General features: G+C 49.1%; 1 protein-coding gene across 1 annotated transcript in view; it reads right to left on the bottom strand.

The window, feature by feature from the left end:
- Positions 1-6,704: 6,704 nt before the first annotated feature.
- LOC134936271 (dynein light chain Tctex-type protein 2B-like) overlaps positions 6,705-18,058 on the bottom strand; it is a 43,236-nt gene continuing 31,882 nt past the window's right edge. The window contains exons 3-4 of the mRNA XM_063931288.1: positions 13,578-13,628; positions 6,705-11,639 (exon numbers count right to left, since the gene is read on the bottom strand). Of these exons, the coding sequence (XP_063787358.1) occupies positions 11,292-11,639; positions 13,578-13,628 (399 nt within the window). The 3' untranslated portion in view covers positions 6,705-11,291. The remainder of the gene's footprint in view (positions 11,640-13,577; positions 13,629-18,058) is intronic.

Genomic DNA, 18,058 nt, shown 5'->3' on the forward strand with positions numbered 1-18,058 from the left:
GGAGTTTCACGCAACTGAATCACTCTAGATGCGTATGCCTTGTTCAGAAACATGCGCAGAACTAAAATTGGCAAGGTCCAGCCACAATACCGACCTGCGATGAGCTCTGCTTCGGCCTCTGGGCAATATTCAGCTTCAGTTGCAGTTTTGAGATTGTAGCACAGCAAGAGCCGCCCGCATATTAAAAGTCCACCCAGCGCAGAACAAGCCACCAACTGATGTGTTTGTAATTCTGCAAATGCAGCTGCAGAATTACAAATGCATTGCAAAAATCAAGTACCATCGGCCATACCGGTTGACTCGTGCATATGCAGACTAGCAGCGGTGCTGTGTTAGACCTTCGCCTTCTTGTAAGACTTATCTGCGGTTGTCAGCAGCGGCCTCTGCGCTTTCCTACTGGTTTCTGCATTATCTCTACGGCAGTTTTCTGCCTGCCCTCCGATCTGCTGCTGTGCTGGTGCACTGAGGACTTCTTGTATATTGCCCCAGACCTGCTGTTGCTCCTCTGTAGGTTACCTGCTGGCAGGAACTGCTACAATTACTGTTGGAGCTGTGATAACAGACACAGCGCTTTTGAGTCCTGTCTAGGGCTGGCCAACGGTGGGTTATCCATCGATGGTTTTGCCCATCGATGGTCATCTTTACGTAAGTATTGAGGGAGTTGCGGGCCAATCAGGGCCTAGGGGCGTGGTTTTGCGGTATCAGGGGACAGAACTATGCTCCGTGTCACTAACACCCTGGAGAGAAAATAAATATTTGATAGCTATTTATCATGGATGGCGGGAAACCATCTGGTTCTACCCCATCCAGTGGTTAAAGTGAGCCGGAATGGGGCGGTACTGCGTTCCGTCAGTTCCACTTGGAGACGGAATGTAGTTCCGGCTCACCTAACCCGATGTGTGCCCGACGCAGCAGGGAGATGCCGGGCGCCCGCTGAGATTTTATTACTAGTGGGCGCCCGGCTCTCTTTCCACAGCGGAAGCTGGCAGCAGGAGCTCACTACTGAGCTCCTGCTTCTGGCTCCCGGCTCTGTCAGTGTGCGTTAAGGGAGAGATGTCATGACATCTCTCCCATAGCGCTGAAGAGCGGGCGCCGGAAGGACTGCAGCAGTCGGACCCGGGAGCGGAGCTTGGTGAGTATTGTGTTGTTTTTTTTCATATTTGAGTGTATCAGCGGTGCACCTACTGGGGGCAAACTACAAGGGGGATAACTACTGGGGGCAAACTACAAGGGGGCATTACTACTGGGGGCTAAACTACAGGGGGCTAACTACATGGGAGCTAAACTACAGGGGTTAAACTACTGGGGGCATTACTACTGGGGGGCTAAACTACATGGGGCAATCTACATGAGGGCTAAACTACAGGGAGGCTAAACTACTGGGGGCATAACTGCAGGGGCTATAACTACAGGGGGCATTACCACGGGGGGCTAAACTACATGGGGCAAACTACATGGGACAAACTACATGAGGGGTAAACTACAGGGAGGCTAAACTACTGGGGCTAAACTACTGGGGGCATTACCACTGAGGGGTTAAACTAAAAGGAGGTAAACTACTGGGGGCATAACTACAGGGGCATAACTACAAGGGGCTAAACGACTGGGCATTACCATTAAGGGCATTACTACTGGGGGCACTACTAATGAGTGCATTGTTAAGGGGCACTTCATAAGGGGCATCACTCCTGGGGACATAAGGGGCCCTACTACTGGGGGCATTGCATAAGGGGCACCACTACTATGGATACTATTGTGTGACCATGCCTCTTTCTTTTTGAGGCCATGCCCTTTTTCAGGGCGCACCTATTTATTGCATGGGGGGAGGGGGATGGGGTTCCACCACCTCTCTAGGGCCACTTTAAGCACTGCCCACATCGATGGTAAAAGTAGTTACCATCGGCCGTAGACCATCGATGGTCGACGGCCATCCCAAATGCTTTCTGCCTTCTTCCTGGCTCCTGTGGCTTACTGCTGTAGATGCACTCCACTTTTTGTTTAGTCTCATATCTTTTTTCTACTTGTGTAATAATAATTCTAATGAACTGTGTGTGGTCATGTGATTGTTTCTGCATTCACATCACATTTCCTTTTTTCCTGTTAAACTACGGATTTTATTGTCTAAAACACGTAAGTCATATAAAGGAACACGTGGCGGCTCTTTAGTAGAGTGGTAAGGTAATTGCCTTATATCTGACAAATAAAATGTTTCTAACCAGTGGTGGCTGCTACCTGTATTCTTGAAGGGGGCTTCCACTGCGCTGCCCACCAGAGCAGCACCATGAGTGAAGTATAGGGGGAAAAAACCCTGAAAACAGAGACTTGCGCATGTGTGTAAGCCTCTAGATTGAAGCACATAACGGTCGGCAGAAGAACTTGCACATTTGCACCTGCACCTGCCTGTGGCTTTTATGGACGGCTTCAGCTGAAGGCCCTAGAAGCACATTACAGTTGGCTGAAGAACTTGCGCTTTCGCATTCCCATCTCCTTCTCCACTGCACCTTTTACTTATTGCATCGGCTGCAGTCCCCTAGAAGCATTAGAGGTGGCAGAAAGGCAGAGGAGTGGCTCCCCATTGGAAGCACTATCTGCCAATCACAGGGCCTAATTCAGACCTGATCGCTCACTAGGGTTTTTTTGCAGCGCTGCAAACAGATAGTCGGCCCCCATAGGGGAGTGTATTTTAGCTTTGCAAGTGTGCGAACACATGTGTGGCAGAGCTGTACAAGCAAATCTTGTGCAGTCTCTGAGTAGCCCAGGACTTACTCAGCCGCTGCGACCACTTCAGCCTGTCCGGGACCAGAATTGACGTCAGGAACCCTCCCTGTAAACGCTTGGAAACACCTGTGTTTTTCCAGCCACTCCCTGAAAACAGTCAGTTGCCACCCACAAACGCCTTCTTCCTGTCAATCTCCTTGCGATCACCCGTGCGAATGGATTCTTCGCACAAACCCATCGCTGAGCGGTACCCTTTGTACCTGTCTGAGCGGTACCCTTTGTACCTGTGTGACGTGCCTGCGCATTGCGGTTCATACGCATGCTCAGTTCTGACCTGATCGCAGCGCTGTAAAAAACGCTAGCGAGCGGTCAGGTCTGAATTACCCCCTCAGTCGTCCAGGCTGCCTGTCCAGCATGTGATTAGCAAATAGTGCTTCCATTCCAATGGGAAACCACTGGAATAACTGGGGACTAACTGATGGTGGCAGATTATTACTTGGGGAGAGGGCTGCACAGTCCTGGTAAAATCCGTCACTATGCTCAGTCTTTTGAACTTTCAGACTCCAGTTATATAGCATGATTTTTCTTTTTACCTTTTTTCTTTTATTCTGTAGTTTCCAGAATCCTGACCATTGCTGTGTTCTGTCTAGACACCCTAAGGTGGTGTGCAGGGGCGGATTGGGAACAAAAAGCGGCCCTGGAAAAAAATTGTACTAGTGGCCCCACATGGGCAGCACCAGAGGTGTAAGGTCTAGCCATGGGCCATGGCAGCAGTACCCTCTCCCCAAGACTTTCCAGATAGTGGGGATGTCCAGCATCAAGGGGAAGTTAAAAGGAAATAAAATTAAATGTTATGAGCACATTATATGATACACCTTTAGAATTTAGGAAACTATATAATTCTTTAGAAAGATATATTTTCTTGCTTATTACACCAACCATATCCCAATCACTATCCACTCAATCTTATATGTCAGCCAAGCAGGCAGACAGAGCATACACTAGGTCATCTGCAATCACAGGCTAAGTGGCAAAGTCATTTTCATATATGCAAATTGTTTGGCATCTTATTCATTATTTCTATAAATAGGACCACATGTCCTCAAACAAAACAGGTCCCACTGGTGCGTCGGCCCACCGGGAATCTTCCCTGTAGACTCTATGGTCAATCCGCCTCTGGTGGTGTGGCCTGGCTGCTCTGGGGCATCACATTGCACCACTTCACCCAGCAATTTGTAACACCTAAATTCCTTTTTTTTTTTTTTAACCAATATAACACTTTTTAACATTCTAATTGTTACCGCTCACCTATGTAATGCCAGGTACACACTTAGGCGATATAGGCCCGATATGTTGTTTCTGGCCAAATCAGAATTACATATTGGGCATATCGCTCAGAGCGTATGCCCAATATGCAGGTGCCCTCGATCTCTAGTGTCATCGCCCAGTTGGCCCTGCTGCACGGACAACCGGGCAATTACGTTAGTGAACTAGATCTATGTAAATGAAGGACGGAGCAATATGTCGCTCAGTCCTTCATACACCAATTTAATGTGTACCCAGGATCCGATATGTCGGCCGGACATATTGGCTGGGGACACATCGCTCAGTGTGTATCCTGCTTTACACTAAACAAATAACTGCTGCTTCTTACTATAACATCTTTTAACACTTAAACCTCTCACAAGTGTGATGCCTTGGGGTGGTTGGCTTGTGCTGGCCTGGGGGGGTCCCGTGCCCTGGATTTGAACCTTAGCATTAGGGACCCACCAGATGAGGTCACCTGGTTGTGGTTGGTGTGCCCTTATTTATTTTAATTATTCTGATTAGCAATGTTTAGTATTTGGAGTGTGCGCCTGCGTAAGCAGGGATGGTGCTTCATTCCTTTTCCAAGATGGCTGCCAGTACTATTAGTGCGCACGTGCCGCACCATCTTGTTACCGTGTGTGAATGAGATAGTGACAGACGTCTCCCCGTTAGCTCCTTAGACTGCAACACTATCACCCCCATTGCTACTGGATGTCAGAGACAATCACCGGCTGCTGATCTGGCTGAACCCTGCTACAAGCTGTGTTTCATACTCCATCTCTACCAGTGTAACAGTGAGTATGTCTGTACCACCTCTTGCACACTTCCTCCTCTTCCAGTGTAACAGTGAGTATGGCTATACTACCTCTTGCACACTTCCTCCTCTACCAGTGTAACAGTGAGTATGGCTGTACTACCTCTTGCACACTGCCTCCTCCACCAGTGTAACAGTGAGTACGGCTGTACTACCTCCTGCACACTGCCTCCTCCACCAGTGTAACAGTGAGTATGGCTATACTACCTCTTGCACACTGCCTCCTCTACCAGTGTAACAGTGAGTATGGCTGTACTACCTCTTGCACACTGCCTCCTCCACCAGTGTAACAGTGAGTATGGCTATACTACCTCTTGCACACTGCCTCCTCTACCAGTGTAACAGTGAGTATGGCTATACTACCTCTTGCACACTGCCTCCTCTACCAGTGTAACAGTGAGTACGGCTGTACTACCTCTTGCACACTGCCTCCTCCACCAGTGTAACAGTGAGTATGGCTATACTACCTCTTGCACACTTCCTCCTATACCAGTGTAACAGTGAGTATGGCTGTACTACCTCTTGCACACTTCCTCCTCTACCAGTGTAACCGTGAGTACGGCTATACCACCTCTTGCACACTTCCTCCTCTACCAGTGTAACAGTGAGTACGGCTGTACCACCACTTGCACACCTCCTCCTCTACCAGTGTAACAGTGAGTATGGCTATACTACCTCTTGCACACTGCCTCCTCTACCAGTGTAACAGTGAGTACGGCTGTACTACCTCTTGCACACTGCCTCCTCCACCAGTGTAACAGTGAGTATGGCTATACTACCTCTTGCACACTGCCTCCTCTACCAGTGTAACAGTGAGTACGGCTGTACTACCTCTTGCACACTGCCTCCTCCACCAGTGTAACAGTGAGTATGGCTATACTACCTCTTGCACACTTCCTCCTATACCAGTGTAACAGTGAGTATGGCTGTACTACCTCTTGCACACTTCCTCCTCTACCAGTGTAACCGTGAGTACGGCTATACCACCTCTTGCACACTTCCTCCTCTACCAGTGTAACAGTGAGTACGGCTGTACCACCACTTGCACACCTCCTCCTCTACCAGTGTAACAGTGAGTATGGCTGTACCACCTCTTGCACACTTCCTCCTATACCAGTGTAACAGTGACTACGGCTGTACTACCTCTTGCACACTGCCTCCTCCACCAGTGTAACAGTGAGTACGGCTGGACCACTTCTTGCACACTTCCTCCTCTACCAGTGTAACAGTGAGTATGGCTATACTACCTCTTGCACACTGCCTCCTCCACCAGTGTAACAGTGAGTACGGCTGTACCACTTCTTGCACACTGCCTCCTCTACCAGTGTAACAGTGAGTATGGCTGTACTACCTCTTGCACAATAAACCACACTGCCTTGGTTAAGCTACACTGGACTGGTTCTTGGGTCATCTTGCAATCCACTAATGTCATCATTTACCTCTACTAAAACCACCACCTGTGGGGTAAGGTATGGGTGACGGATGTTTGGGATCCCGTCGGTCACCATACAGATGTTGAGATCTGGGGGTTTAGAATGCCGGGAAGAGGGGGGTGAGCGCAACAAAGCCACTTGGGGGTTTAATGCATTCGCCACGCTGCAGGCTCAGTGGCTCGCTGCGCCCTCCACAGGTTCTATTCCCACTCTATGGGTGTCATGGACACCCACGAGTGGGAATAGTCCCTGTTAGTCGGCATGCCGACTGTCTGGATTTTGAGGGGTCGGGATGCAGGTGTCGGTATTGTGACTGGCAGTCTCCTGACACCGTCACATAACTACATCCCCTCTCATGAACACATTTCCAACCATCCTGTTATATTTAAATAATTTTTCCCATTTCAAAATAAAACACACAGAGATATGTATTCCGTGAATGAGAATTTAATTAAGAAGCGAGTCAATACTTATTAATATACACTATTTTATTTTTAATGGTTTGCTGTGAGGCTGACGCTAATTACTGCTCCCTTCAGTCCTTGTATGGGCCAAAATCAGAAAAGAAGGTTCCGGAGGCACAGTGCTACAGGGGCTCTAATATTGCATTGTATCTATTTGTTAATAATATAAAATATTCAAATAAAGTTCAACTTTAATACTTGTACTGTAACTAATGGGACTCCTGCCACGGGATCCTTCTGTATTGGCGTCTCTCGTTATATGAGCTGATCCTTAAGGTGAATGTACAATACAGTATGTTGAGACTCCCGTATGCGAAATGCTTGAGAAGTATTTTGGAACCTTTGCATGGTCATTTATCTTTTGTATACACCTTATACCCAAAGCCTGAAGGTAACTTTATACAATATGTTTTAATAATTTTGTGCATGAAGCAAAGTCAGTGTGCACTGAACCATGAAACAGCAAAGGGGAAGCAGTCAGCTTCTCGATGGATGGGATCTCGGCGGTCAATATACTGATGCCAGATTCCTGAGGGAGGACGCAATGCCGGCGTCTACATACTGCCGACGCTCGGGCTGCCTGCGTCACATTACCGACAGCCAGCATTCCGATCGTCCTCACATCAGGACGCGCTGGTGTCCTGCCTCGGGGTGGGGGTGGGGGGGAAGTTAGGTTTAGGCAGGAGAAGGAGGGTTAGGGTGAGCAGGGGAGGGTTAGGTTAAGACACCTAGAAGGGGCGGTTAGGATTAGGCACCAAGCAGGGAGGGTTAGGGTTAGACACCACCCGGGAGGAATAGGGTTAGACACCCACAAGGGAGGGTTAGGGTAAGGAAAATGTCAGGGTTAGGGGGATTAATGGGGGTCTGTCGGGATTCTTATGGACGGGATGCCACTGTCTGTATATCGACAACCGGCATCCCGTTCATCGGCAAATCATACTGAACCCCAGCAAAGGTGTCACTATCTCAGCCACGCTCCAAAATTTTTGAATTTTTGAATATTCCAGATATTGGATTTTTGGATATAGTAGACAACCTGTAATATATTGGCTACTGATCTGTTGTAGTATCTTCAAACAACTGTATACTGTAGGTCCAAATTCATTTGCTAATAAGTCCAAAATTTCTCACTTTGGATTTGGTGTTTTTGAGTTTATATCTTTGTCCACTGTTCTCATTTTCCTACTGGACTCCTACCTTGTGCCGCTGACTTCAGTATGAAAATGAGCAGAAGACCAATTCAGTAGTGCTCTAAGGGTGATGTGCTAAGCCTTGGAGAATGATAAAGTAGATAAAGTACCAACCAATCAGCTCCTAACTGTCATGTTGCAGGCTGTGTTTGTTAAATGACAGGAGCTGGTTGGTTGGTTGTTTATCTCTCTTGCCAAGGCTTAAGGTGCAGACACACTTGCTGATAAAATGAACGCCGTCGCTCATTTTCACCCTTCCTGAGTGACATTATTTACTTTCTCGGCAAGTGTGTATGCCGGCGACGACGACTGATGCACGGCCCCGCGGGTCGTTACCGACCCTCGCTGTCGGCCGTACATGCATGCTCAATCTGGACTGTCGTCCAAGAGCTGCCTGCACGGCCCGGCCGTGGCATGACGTCACTGTCATGGTCGTCATATCGCTCAGTGTGTATGCCCGTTCGCCGCCCGTACCCAGGAGGAGGAAACACTAGACAACGTCGCTCATAGAGCACATCGTCTAGTGTGTACCCACCTTTCGTATATCTGCCCCCTAGTAAGACTAATAATGAAATGCTGTGCTTAGGAGAGAGGAAGGGAAAGGTAATTATAACAATGTGATTCTACTTTAATCATACAGTGAAAATTACAAATCACTATTTTATTAGATGTACACCCCAAACTCTTCCTTTCTAACTTGGGCTGCTGCAATTCGAAGATACCAAACCCTTGGCACCCCCTACTAGCTAATACTTATGGTAGTAGGAACTTGAAATGCAATTTTTCCAATACATAGCTGCTTTCCCCAAGTCATCAGTGTTGATTGCTAAGGACTGTCCTCTTCTGACAAAGACCTGCTCTAGACCAGAGGTGCTCAATTTGTATGTCGAGACCTTAATTTGGATCTCAGTATCTATTTTTTGGTTACGTAATTGTCAGATAAGCATTATAATCTATAGGGAACTGCCTCTGCCGGGGTCCCAGAGCAATGACACACTGCTAGCAGGAGACCCAGAGCAATGTCACACTGCCATGAGGAGTCCCAGAGCAATGACACACTGCCACCATGAGTCCCAGAGCAATGACACACTGCCACCATGAGTCCCAGAGCAATGACACACTGCCACCATGAGTCCCAAAGCAATGGCACACTGCCATCAGGCATCCCAGAGCAATGACACACTGCCATCAGGAGACCCAGAGCAATAACACACTGCCATCAGGAGACCCAGAGCAATAACACACTGCCATCAGGAAACCCAGAGCAATAACACACTGCCATCAGGAGACCCAGAGCAATAACACACTGCCATCAGGAGACCCAGAGCAATAACACACTGCCATCAGGAGACCCAGAGCAACGGCACACTGTTACGAGGGATACCATAGGGGAGGCACTCGATATCCCGGCTGTCGGGATACCGGCGCTCTGCATACCAGCGCCGGAATCCTGACCGCCGGAATACTGACAACTATTCTCCCTCTTTGGGTGTCCATGACGCCCCTGGAGGGAGAATAAATAGTGTGGTGCACTGCTGTGCCTGCAGCGTGGCGAGCACAGTGAGCCCGCAAGGGGCTCTTTTGCGCTCTCCCCGCTTGCCGGCATTCCGGTGGTTGGGATCCCGGCGCTGGGATCCCGAGCACCGGTATAACATAGTACACCCGTACCAGAGCAATGGCACACTGCCACGAGGAGTACCAGAACAATGGCACACTGCCACCAGGAGTCCCAGAGCAATGGCACGCTGCCACCAGGTGTCCCATAGCAATGGCACACTGGGCGGGATGTATTAAAATACATTGCCGCCCCTCACAGCGATGCTAATCGCATATGTACTGTAGTACCATATGCAATTAACATCGCAATGTGGTGACAGAGGCTCCCCGCGATAACTGTCAGAAGGTGTGTCTCTATCAACTCCCTGGGTCTCATCTCCCAGACCGGCAAGCAGGCACTGCAGCAGTTAGTCCCGGGTTCCTCCTCCTCCTCCCTGCAGCTGGAAGGACCTCCAGCTGTGTTGCTGGGGGGAGGGGGAGTTTTGGTTACAGGACCAGGGCTGGCTGCACACAGGTATGCCAGGTTGAGGGGGGTTTGGTGTGAGTGGCACAGGGTGGCGCCTGGCAGTAAGAAACCTATATGCTTCTATAGGGTGTTGCCATCAAAAGATGGCGATACCCTCAGCGTCGAAAACTTGGCAGCCGGGGGTTAGTACATATGAAAATGTGGTAAAACCCCCGAAAACAGGGGTTTTACCACATTTTCCCTTTAGTACATCCCACCCACTGCCACAAGGAGTCCCAGAGCAATGGCACAATGGCACCAGGAGTCCCAGAGCAATGGCACACTGCCACGAGGAGTCCCAGAGCAATGACACACTGCCACCAGGAGTCCCAGAGCAATGGCACACTGCCACCAGGAGTCCCAGAGCAATGGCACACTGCCACCAGGAGACCCAGAGTAATGACACACTGCCACCAGGAGTCCCAGAGCAATGACACACTGCCACCAGGAGTTCCAGAGCAATGACACAGTGCCACCAGAAGTCCCAGAGCAATGACACACTGCCACCAGGAGACCCAGAGCAATGACACACTGCCACCAGGAGACCCAGAGTAATGACACAGTGCCACCAGGAGTCCCAGAGCAATGACACAGTGCCACCAGGAGTCCCAGAGCAATGACACACTGCCACCAGGAGTCCCAGAGCAATGACACACTGCCACCAGGAGTCCCAGAGCAATGACACAGTGCCACCAGGAGTCCCAGAGCAATGACGCACTGATCTAGTGGATGAGAGGTTTACAACAATCACTGTAATTAGCAGGTAAACTGGGATATCCTGGAGTTCAGAATGCTGACAGTGACATCCCGATGTTAAAAATCTCAATGGATACTGGTGAGTATGTTAACTCGAACTCACCCCTCCTGTAGCCTAACCCTAACCCCTCAGCCTAATTCTAACTCTAAACATAACCTTTACCATTGGGATCCATTGGGACTCTGATTGTCGAGATGACTTTCGGCATTCTAGCCATTGGGATTTCAACCACTGGGATCCTGAGTGCATCCCAGAAAGCCCTATATGGATGAGTGTGGCAATTCTATCTTCTTTCATGGAAGAGTAAATGATGGACTTTAACTTGCATTGGTCCCGCATATTTGTGGTCTGTATCCCAAGCGTAGCCTACAGCTTTTATTGGGTGTTATTACACCTGTTAATATCTGAGATTTTTAGCCAGAAAAGACAATGTGTCCTCTGATTTACAGAAGTGTTGCATGCACATTAACAAGGGCACACTTAGTGACAGTCATATGGTAGTATCGACAGGGTGGCAATCATAAATACAGGTCATGGATGCAATGTCACTCGCAGAATACAGTATACACAGACACCACACAGAAGATGCTGTCGTTCTGATACAAGTAGGGAACATAGTTGTCAGCATGAGGGTCCCAAAGGCAGCGGCTGACCACGGTGATATCTTCTTGTCCCCTTTCGCCCATGGTCACCACGCATAGCATCTTATATCTTGCAGGTAGGACCCTCTTCACCTGGCTCCTGACCTCCTCGCTGATCTCCTTCACTAGCGATGGGACTTTTGTGGGGTCATAGGTCATCTGCGCCAGCTGTAGAGGGAGGTAGCCTTCCAGGATACGTCTGATGGCCGAGAGCTGGACCTTCTCCGGGGGACGAGAGGCAAATGACGGAGGCTGGAGTCAACAAAGAAAATAAAATAAAACATTTGAGGGTAAAACTGGAAGTGAGCAATGTTAAACTAAAGAGAATTTTTCTTACAAAATTCCAATTCTCTGGCAAGTTGAAAACCATTGGTGATTCCATTGTTAGTGGTATTATAAATGACTACGGGGAATGTGTAAGAGCGTGCGAGATGCAGGCATGGGAGGGATTCCAGCAAAACTGCCTACACACATTTAAAAGGTAAAACCAACCTGTTTTTGCCTTTTAAATGATTGTCGCTTTAAACACATGGGTATACTTGCCGTAATGGCACCCATGCCCCTATCCATATGTTTAGTTTAATAGTCATCATCATCATCATCATCATCATCAGGCTCAGCTGCCTCAGTCCTTTCCTTGCTGCAAGAGACCTGAGAACAAACGTATTTATGGTCACGCAGAGCTCTGCATAGCACACAATTCCGACACCGGACGGGGGTAAGTATTTCACCCCTCTACCCTCCCTCTGGAGAGTGTCGGCTACAGCTAAGCTAACCCTAAACCACCCCCCTTCCCGGCCCTAACCCTCACCCTGATAATCACCTTGAGGATGTCGACTGTCGGTATCCTGGCACTGGTCTTCTGAGGGGATGCAGTCAATTTGCCGACAATCAAAATCCCGACGGTCGAAATCCCGACAGCAATTGACCTACGGTCAAAATCCCGACAAGGTCAAAATCCCGACATGGACAAAATACCGGCATTTAAAATACCGACAAGGTCAAAATACCGACATGTAAAATGTCGACAGGTCAAAATGCCAACATGCGTTTTTCATGTTTTTTTCATTGAAACCGACTTGTTCATACTTTACCATCCCAGAGGACCTGGAGGAGGAATATAATAGTGTGCCGAGCGCAGCGAGGCACTGTGCCCGAAGCATGGCGAGCGCACGCGGTACACTTATATGGTGTCCATGTCGACATATGTCGACATGCACATTTCAAACCCGAGAAACTCATGTCGGCATTTTGACCTGTCAACATTTTACATGTCGGTATTTTGACCTTGTCGGTATTTTAAATGTCGGTATTTTGTCCATGTCGGGATTTTGACCGTCTGTCAACTTATGTCGGGATTTCGACCGTCGAGATTTCGATTGTAGGTATTTCATACCGATCCTCTTCTGAGGGGTGTTGGGATTCTGGCGTTGTTCCCATGACCACCGGCATCCCGACCACCGCCCAAAAACTGGAGGCGAAGGGGCAGCCTAGCACTTTTCAGTGCTAGGAAGGCACCCTGAAGGCTGGTCACACCTCCTTAGTAAATCAGCCACTCCCCGTTACATTTTGGAACACTCCAACACTCCACTTGATTTATTTTACATCTTTCAATAAAATCTATTTTTTTACAGCTTATTATTCCTATCACATCTGAATATATGTAGATAGACTAACCATATTAATACACACAAAGAACAGTCAGAGAGAGAGAATAAATTTAAAATAAGAACAAGTTAATGTTTAGCATTAGTCCTACTTATTACTTATTATAACTAAATAAATCTGAATAGTAATACAAAATGGAAAATGGAAAAGCACTTTTCAACACACATGCACGCACAAACACAAAAAAGGAGGAGTTAACCATTAGCACTGGACATGCCACTGTTATTAAACATTTTGAATAAAAACACTAGTTTTTTAGTATGATAGGCTTTTTGTAAGAAGCCATGGCACTGTGCCAGTAGTCACAGCATAATAAAAAAAAACCCAGAGAGAACAGGTGCGAAACGCATCGGTACAGATCACAGGAGCAAGCCATCAGTGGGAAGAGGAGAAGCGGCAGCATATATCCATTCAGTGACTGTTCAGGACAGGAGCGTTTGAGCAAATCTTGTCCTAATTGCATTTGTAAAACAGATGACAATGAGCTGATGTTTAAAATAAGAACACCACCATGACACTCACCTGAGGCTCTACAATTTCAATCTTCTTGGCCACTTTCTGAGCCCTCCTCTCCTGATAGAAACACAAGAGAACACAGACTATCAGGCTACAAGCTTTGGGGGTGCAGATACAGCCCCTAAGTGGAGTGTGTGTCCATTGGCCTGAATGGGTTGGTAAAGAAAAAAGAAAGTCTGGAATTGGCAATAAAGACTGCTGCCTTACTTCCCATGCTCCAAGACTTACTGATATGAGATCATTTGCAGGGCCGTTTCTAGACAATTTGGCTCCCAGTGCGAGATTTCAAAATGCGCCCCCCCCCAATTGCTCAAAAAAAAAAATGCGTCCCCCCCATATAACCATAAAAAGAAAAAGCATGCGCGCGCCGCTCCCGACAAGGGTGTGTGGCCTGATTAAAATGGGCGTGGTCTCATTAAAGTGGGCGTGGGCTCATCTGATATCATCACACCAACCACAGGGGGAAAAAAATAAAAATAAAAAAGTCCCCTTTTTACACATTACAGCAGGCAAGTGTCCCCATATTACACAGCGCGGCAGGCAGGTGTCCCCATTTTACACAGCGCGGCAGGCAGGTGTCCCCATTTTACAAAGTGCGGCAGGCAGATATCCCCATTTTACACAGTACGCAGGCGCCCCCATTTTACACAGTGCGGCAGGCATCCCCATTTTATACAGTACGGCAGGCAGATATCCCCATTTTACACAGTACGCAGGCAGGTGCCCCCATTTTACACAGTGCGGTAGGCAGGTATCCCCATTGTACACACTACGCAGGCAGGTGCCCCCATTTTACACAGTGCGGCAGGCAGGTATCCCCATTTTACACAGTACGGCAGGCAGATATCCCCATTTTACACAGTACGCAGGCAGGTGCCCCCATTTTACACAGTGCGGCAGGCAGGTATCCCCATTTTACACAGTACGGCAGGCAGATATCCCCATTTTACACAGTACGCAGGCAGGTGCCCCCATTTTACACAGTGCGGCAGGCAGGTATCCCCATAGGCAGGTGTCCCCATTTTACACAGTGCGGAAGGCAGGTTTCCCCATTTTACACAGTACGGCAGGCATGTATCCCCATAGGCAGGTGTCCCCATTTTACACAGTGCGGCAGGCAGGTATCCCCATTTTACACAGTACGGCTGGCAGGTATCCCCATTTTACACAGTACGGCAGGCAGGTGCCCCCATTTTACACAGTGCGGCAGGCAGGTATCCCCATTTTACACAGTACGGCAGGCAGGTATCCCCATAGGCAGGTGTCCCCATTTTACACAGGACGGCAGGCAGGTATCCCCATTTTACACAGTACGCAGGCAGGTGCCCCCATTCTACATAGTGTGGCAGGCAGGTATCCTCATAGGCAGGTGTCCCCATTTTACACAGTGCGGCAGGTAGGTATCCCCATAGGCAGGTGTCCCCATTTTACACAGTGCAGCAGGTAGGTATCCCCATAGGCAGGTGTCCCCATTTTACACAGTGCGGCAGGCAGGTATCCCCATAGGCATGTGTCCCCATTTTACACAGTGCGGCAGGTAGGTATCCCCATAGGCAGGTGTCCCCATTTTACACAGTGCGGAAGGCAGGTATCCCCATAGGCAGGTGTCCCCATTTTACACAGTGCGGCAGCGGCAGGCAGGTTTCAAGTGGGGGGGGGAGAGGGGGGGGGGGGGGAGAGAGAATACTTACGTCTTCCCGCTCTTCGGTCCCGCCGACTCACGTCCCTCGCGCCGGCCGCCTCCTCCTTCCATGCTTATCTCCTTATCGCCTCTGCCCGAGCGCTCCTGCTCGGGGGGCGGGGCTTCGCGGAATGACGCGTTTGCGTCGTGACGTCATTCCGCGAAACTCCGCCCCCCGAGCAGGAGCGCTCGGGCAGAGGCGATAAGGAGTAACAAAGTGCCGCGGCGGGCGCCCCGTGCGGTTGCACGGCTCGCCCGCCGCTAGAAACGGCACTGATCATTTGCTTACAGCAGTTGTCAAAAAAGGCAACATGGACCTAGCCTAATAAAAAGTACCGATTACTTCTAGGAAGGGCTACTCCCAACAGGTGTTCCTTGTAGAACCAGTCTCAGGAGGACAGCGAATGTACACACTGTCACTCTACAGTAAGGTAAGTGGAGTCTGAAATTACATCTATTATAAAAATGCATTATTTTAGTACATAGGCCCTCATTCCGAGTTGTTCGCTCGCTAGCTGCTTTTAGCAGCAGTGCAAACGCTAAGCCGCCGCCCTCTGGGAGTGAATCTTAGCTTAGCAGAAGGGCGAACGAAAGGATCGCACAGCGGCTACAAAAAAATTATGTGCAGCTTCAGAGTAGCTCCAGACGGGATCAGTACGTAATCCCGCTGGATGGGTTCCCGACGGTCGAAATACCGACGCTGGAATCCCGACCACACAATCCCGACAGGGGTGGCGAGCGGAACGCAGCCCCTTGCGGGCTCGCTTCGCTCGCCACGCTGCGGGCACGGTGCCTCGCTACGCTCGGCACACTATTATATTCTCTCTCTATGGATGTCGTGGACACGCACGGAGGGAGAATATGTCGGGATTGTGGCGGTCGGGATTCCGGTAGAGATGTGCACTTGAAATTTTTCGGGTTTTGTGTTTTGGTTTTGGGTTCGGTTCCGCGGCCGTGTTTTGGGTTCGACCGCGTTTTGGCAAAACCTCACCTAATTTTTTTTGTCGGATTCGGGTGTGTTTTGGATTCGGGTGTTTTTTTCAAAAAACCCTAAAAAACAGCTTAAATCATAGAATTTGGGGGTCATTTTGATCCCAAAGTATTATTAACCTCAAAAACCATAATTTCCACTCATTTTCAGTCTATTCTGAATACCTCAAACCTCACAATATTATTTTTAGTCCTAAAATTTGCACCGAGGTCGCTGGATGACTAAGCTAAGCGACCCTAGTGGCCGACACAAACACCGGGCCCATCTAGGAGTGGCACTGCAGTGTCACGCAGGATGGCCCTTCCAAAAAACACTCCCCAAACAGCACATGACGCAAAGAAAAAAAGAGGCGCAATGAGGTAGCTGTGTGAGTAAGATAAGCGAACCTAGTGGCCGACACAAACACCGGGCCCATCTAGGAGTGGCACTGCAGTGTCACGCAGGATGGCCCTTCCAAAAAACACTCCCCAAACAGCACATGACGCAAAGAAAAAAAGAGGCACAATGAGGTAGCTGTGTGAGTAAGCTAAGCGACCCTAGTGGCCGACACAAACACCTGGCCCATCTAGGAGTGGCACTGCAGTGTCACGCAGGATGGCCCTTCCAAAAAACACTCCCCAAACAGCACATGACGCAAAGAAAAAAAGAGGCGCAATGAGGTAGCTGTGTGAGTAAGATAAGCGACCCTAGTGGCCGACACAAACACCGGGCCCATCTAGGAGTGGCACTGCAGTGTCACGCAGGATGGCCCTTCCAAAAAACACTCCCCAAACAGCACATGACGCAAAGAAAAAAAGAGGCGCAATGAGGTAGCTGTGTGAGTAAGATAAGCGACCCTAGTGGCCGACACAAACTCCGGGCCCATCTAGGAGTGGCACTGCAGTGTCACGCAGGATGGCCCTTCCAAAAAACACTCCCCAAACAGCACATGACGCAAAGAAAAAAAGAGGCGCAATGAGGTAGCTGTGTGAGTAAGATAAGCGACCCTAGTGGCCGACACAAACACCTGGCCCATCTAGGAGCGGCACTGCAGTGTCACGCAGGATGGCCCTTCCAAAAAACACTCCCCAAACAGCACATGACGCAAAGAAAAAAAGAGGCGCAATGAGGTAGCTGTGTGAGTAAGATAAGCGACCCTAGTGGCCGACACAAACACCGGGCCCATCTAGGAGTGGCACTGCAGTGTCACGCAGGATGGCCCTTCCAAAAAGCACTCCCCAAACAGCACATGACGCAAAGAAAAAAAGAGGCGCAATGAGGTAGCTGTGTGAGTAAGATAAGCGACCCTAGTGGCCGACACAAACACCTGGCCCATCTAGGAGTGGCACTGCAGTGTCACGCAGGATGGCCCTTCCAAAAAACACTCCCCAAACAGCACATGACGCAAAGAAAAATTAAAGAAAAAAGAGGTGCAAGATGGAATTGTCCTTGGGCCCTCCCACCCACCCTTATGTTGTATAAACAGGACATGCACACTTTAACCAACCCATCATTTCAGTGACAGGGTCTGCCACACGACTGTGACTGAAATGACGGGTTGGTTTGGACCCCCACCAAAAAAGAAGCAATTAATCTCTCCTTGCACAAACTGGCTCTACAGAGGCAAGATGTCCACCTCATCATCATCCTCCGATATATCACCGTGTACATCCCCCTCCTCACAGATTATCAATTCGTCCCCACTGGAATCCACCATCTCAGCTCCCTGTGTACTTTGTGGAGGCAATTGCTGCTGGTCAATGTCTCCATGGAGGAATTGATTATAATTCATTTTAATGAACATCATTTTCTCCACATTTTCTGGAAGTAACCTCG

This window comes from Pseudophryne corroboree, chromosome 6, assembly GCF_028390025.1.
Source record: "Pseudophryne corroboree isolate aPseCor3 chromosome 6, aPseCor3.hap2, whole genome shotgun sequence".
NCBI lineage: Eukaryota > Metazoa > Chordata > Amphibia > Anura > Myobatrachidae > Pseudophryne > Pseudophryne corroboree.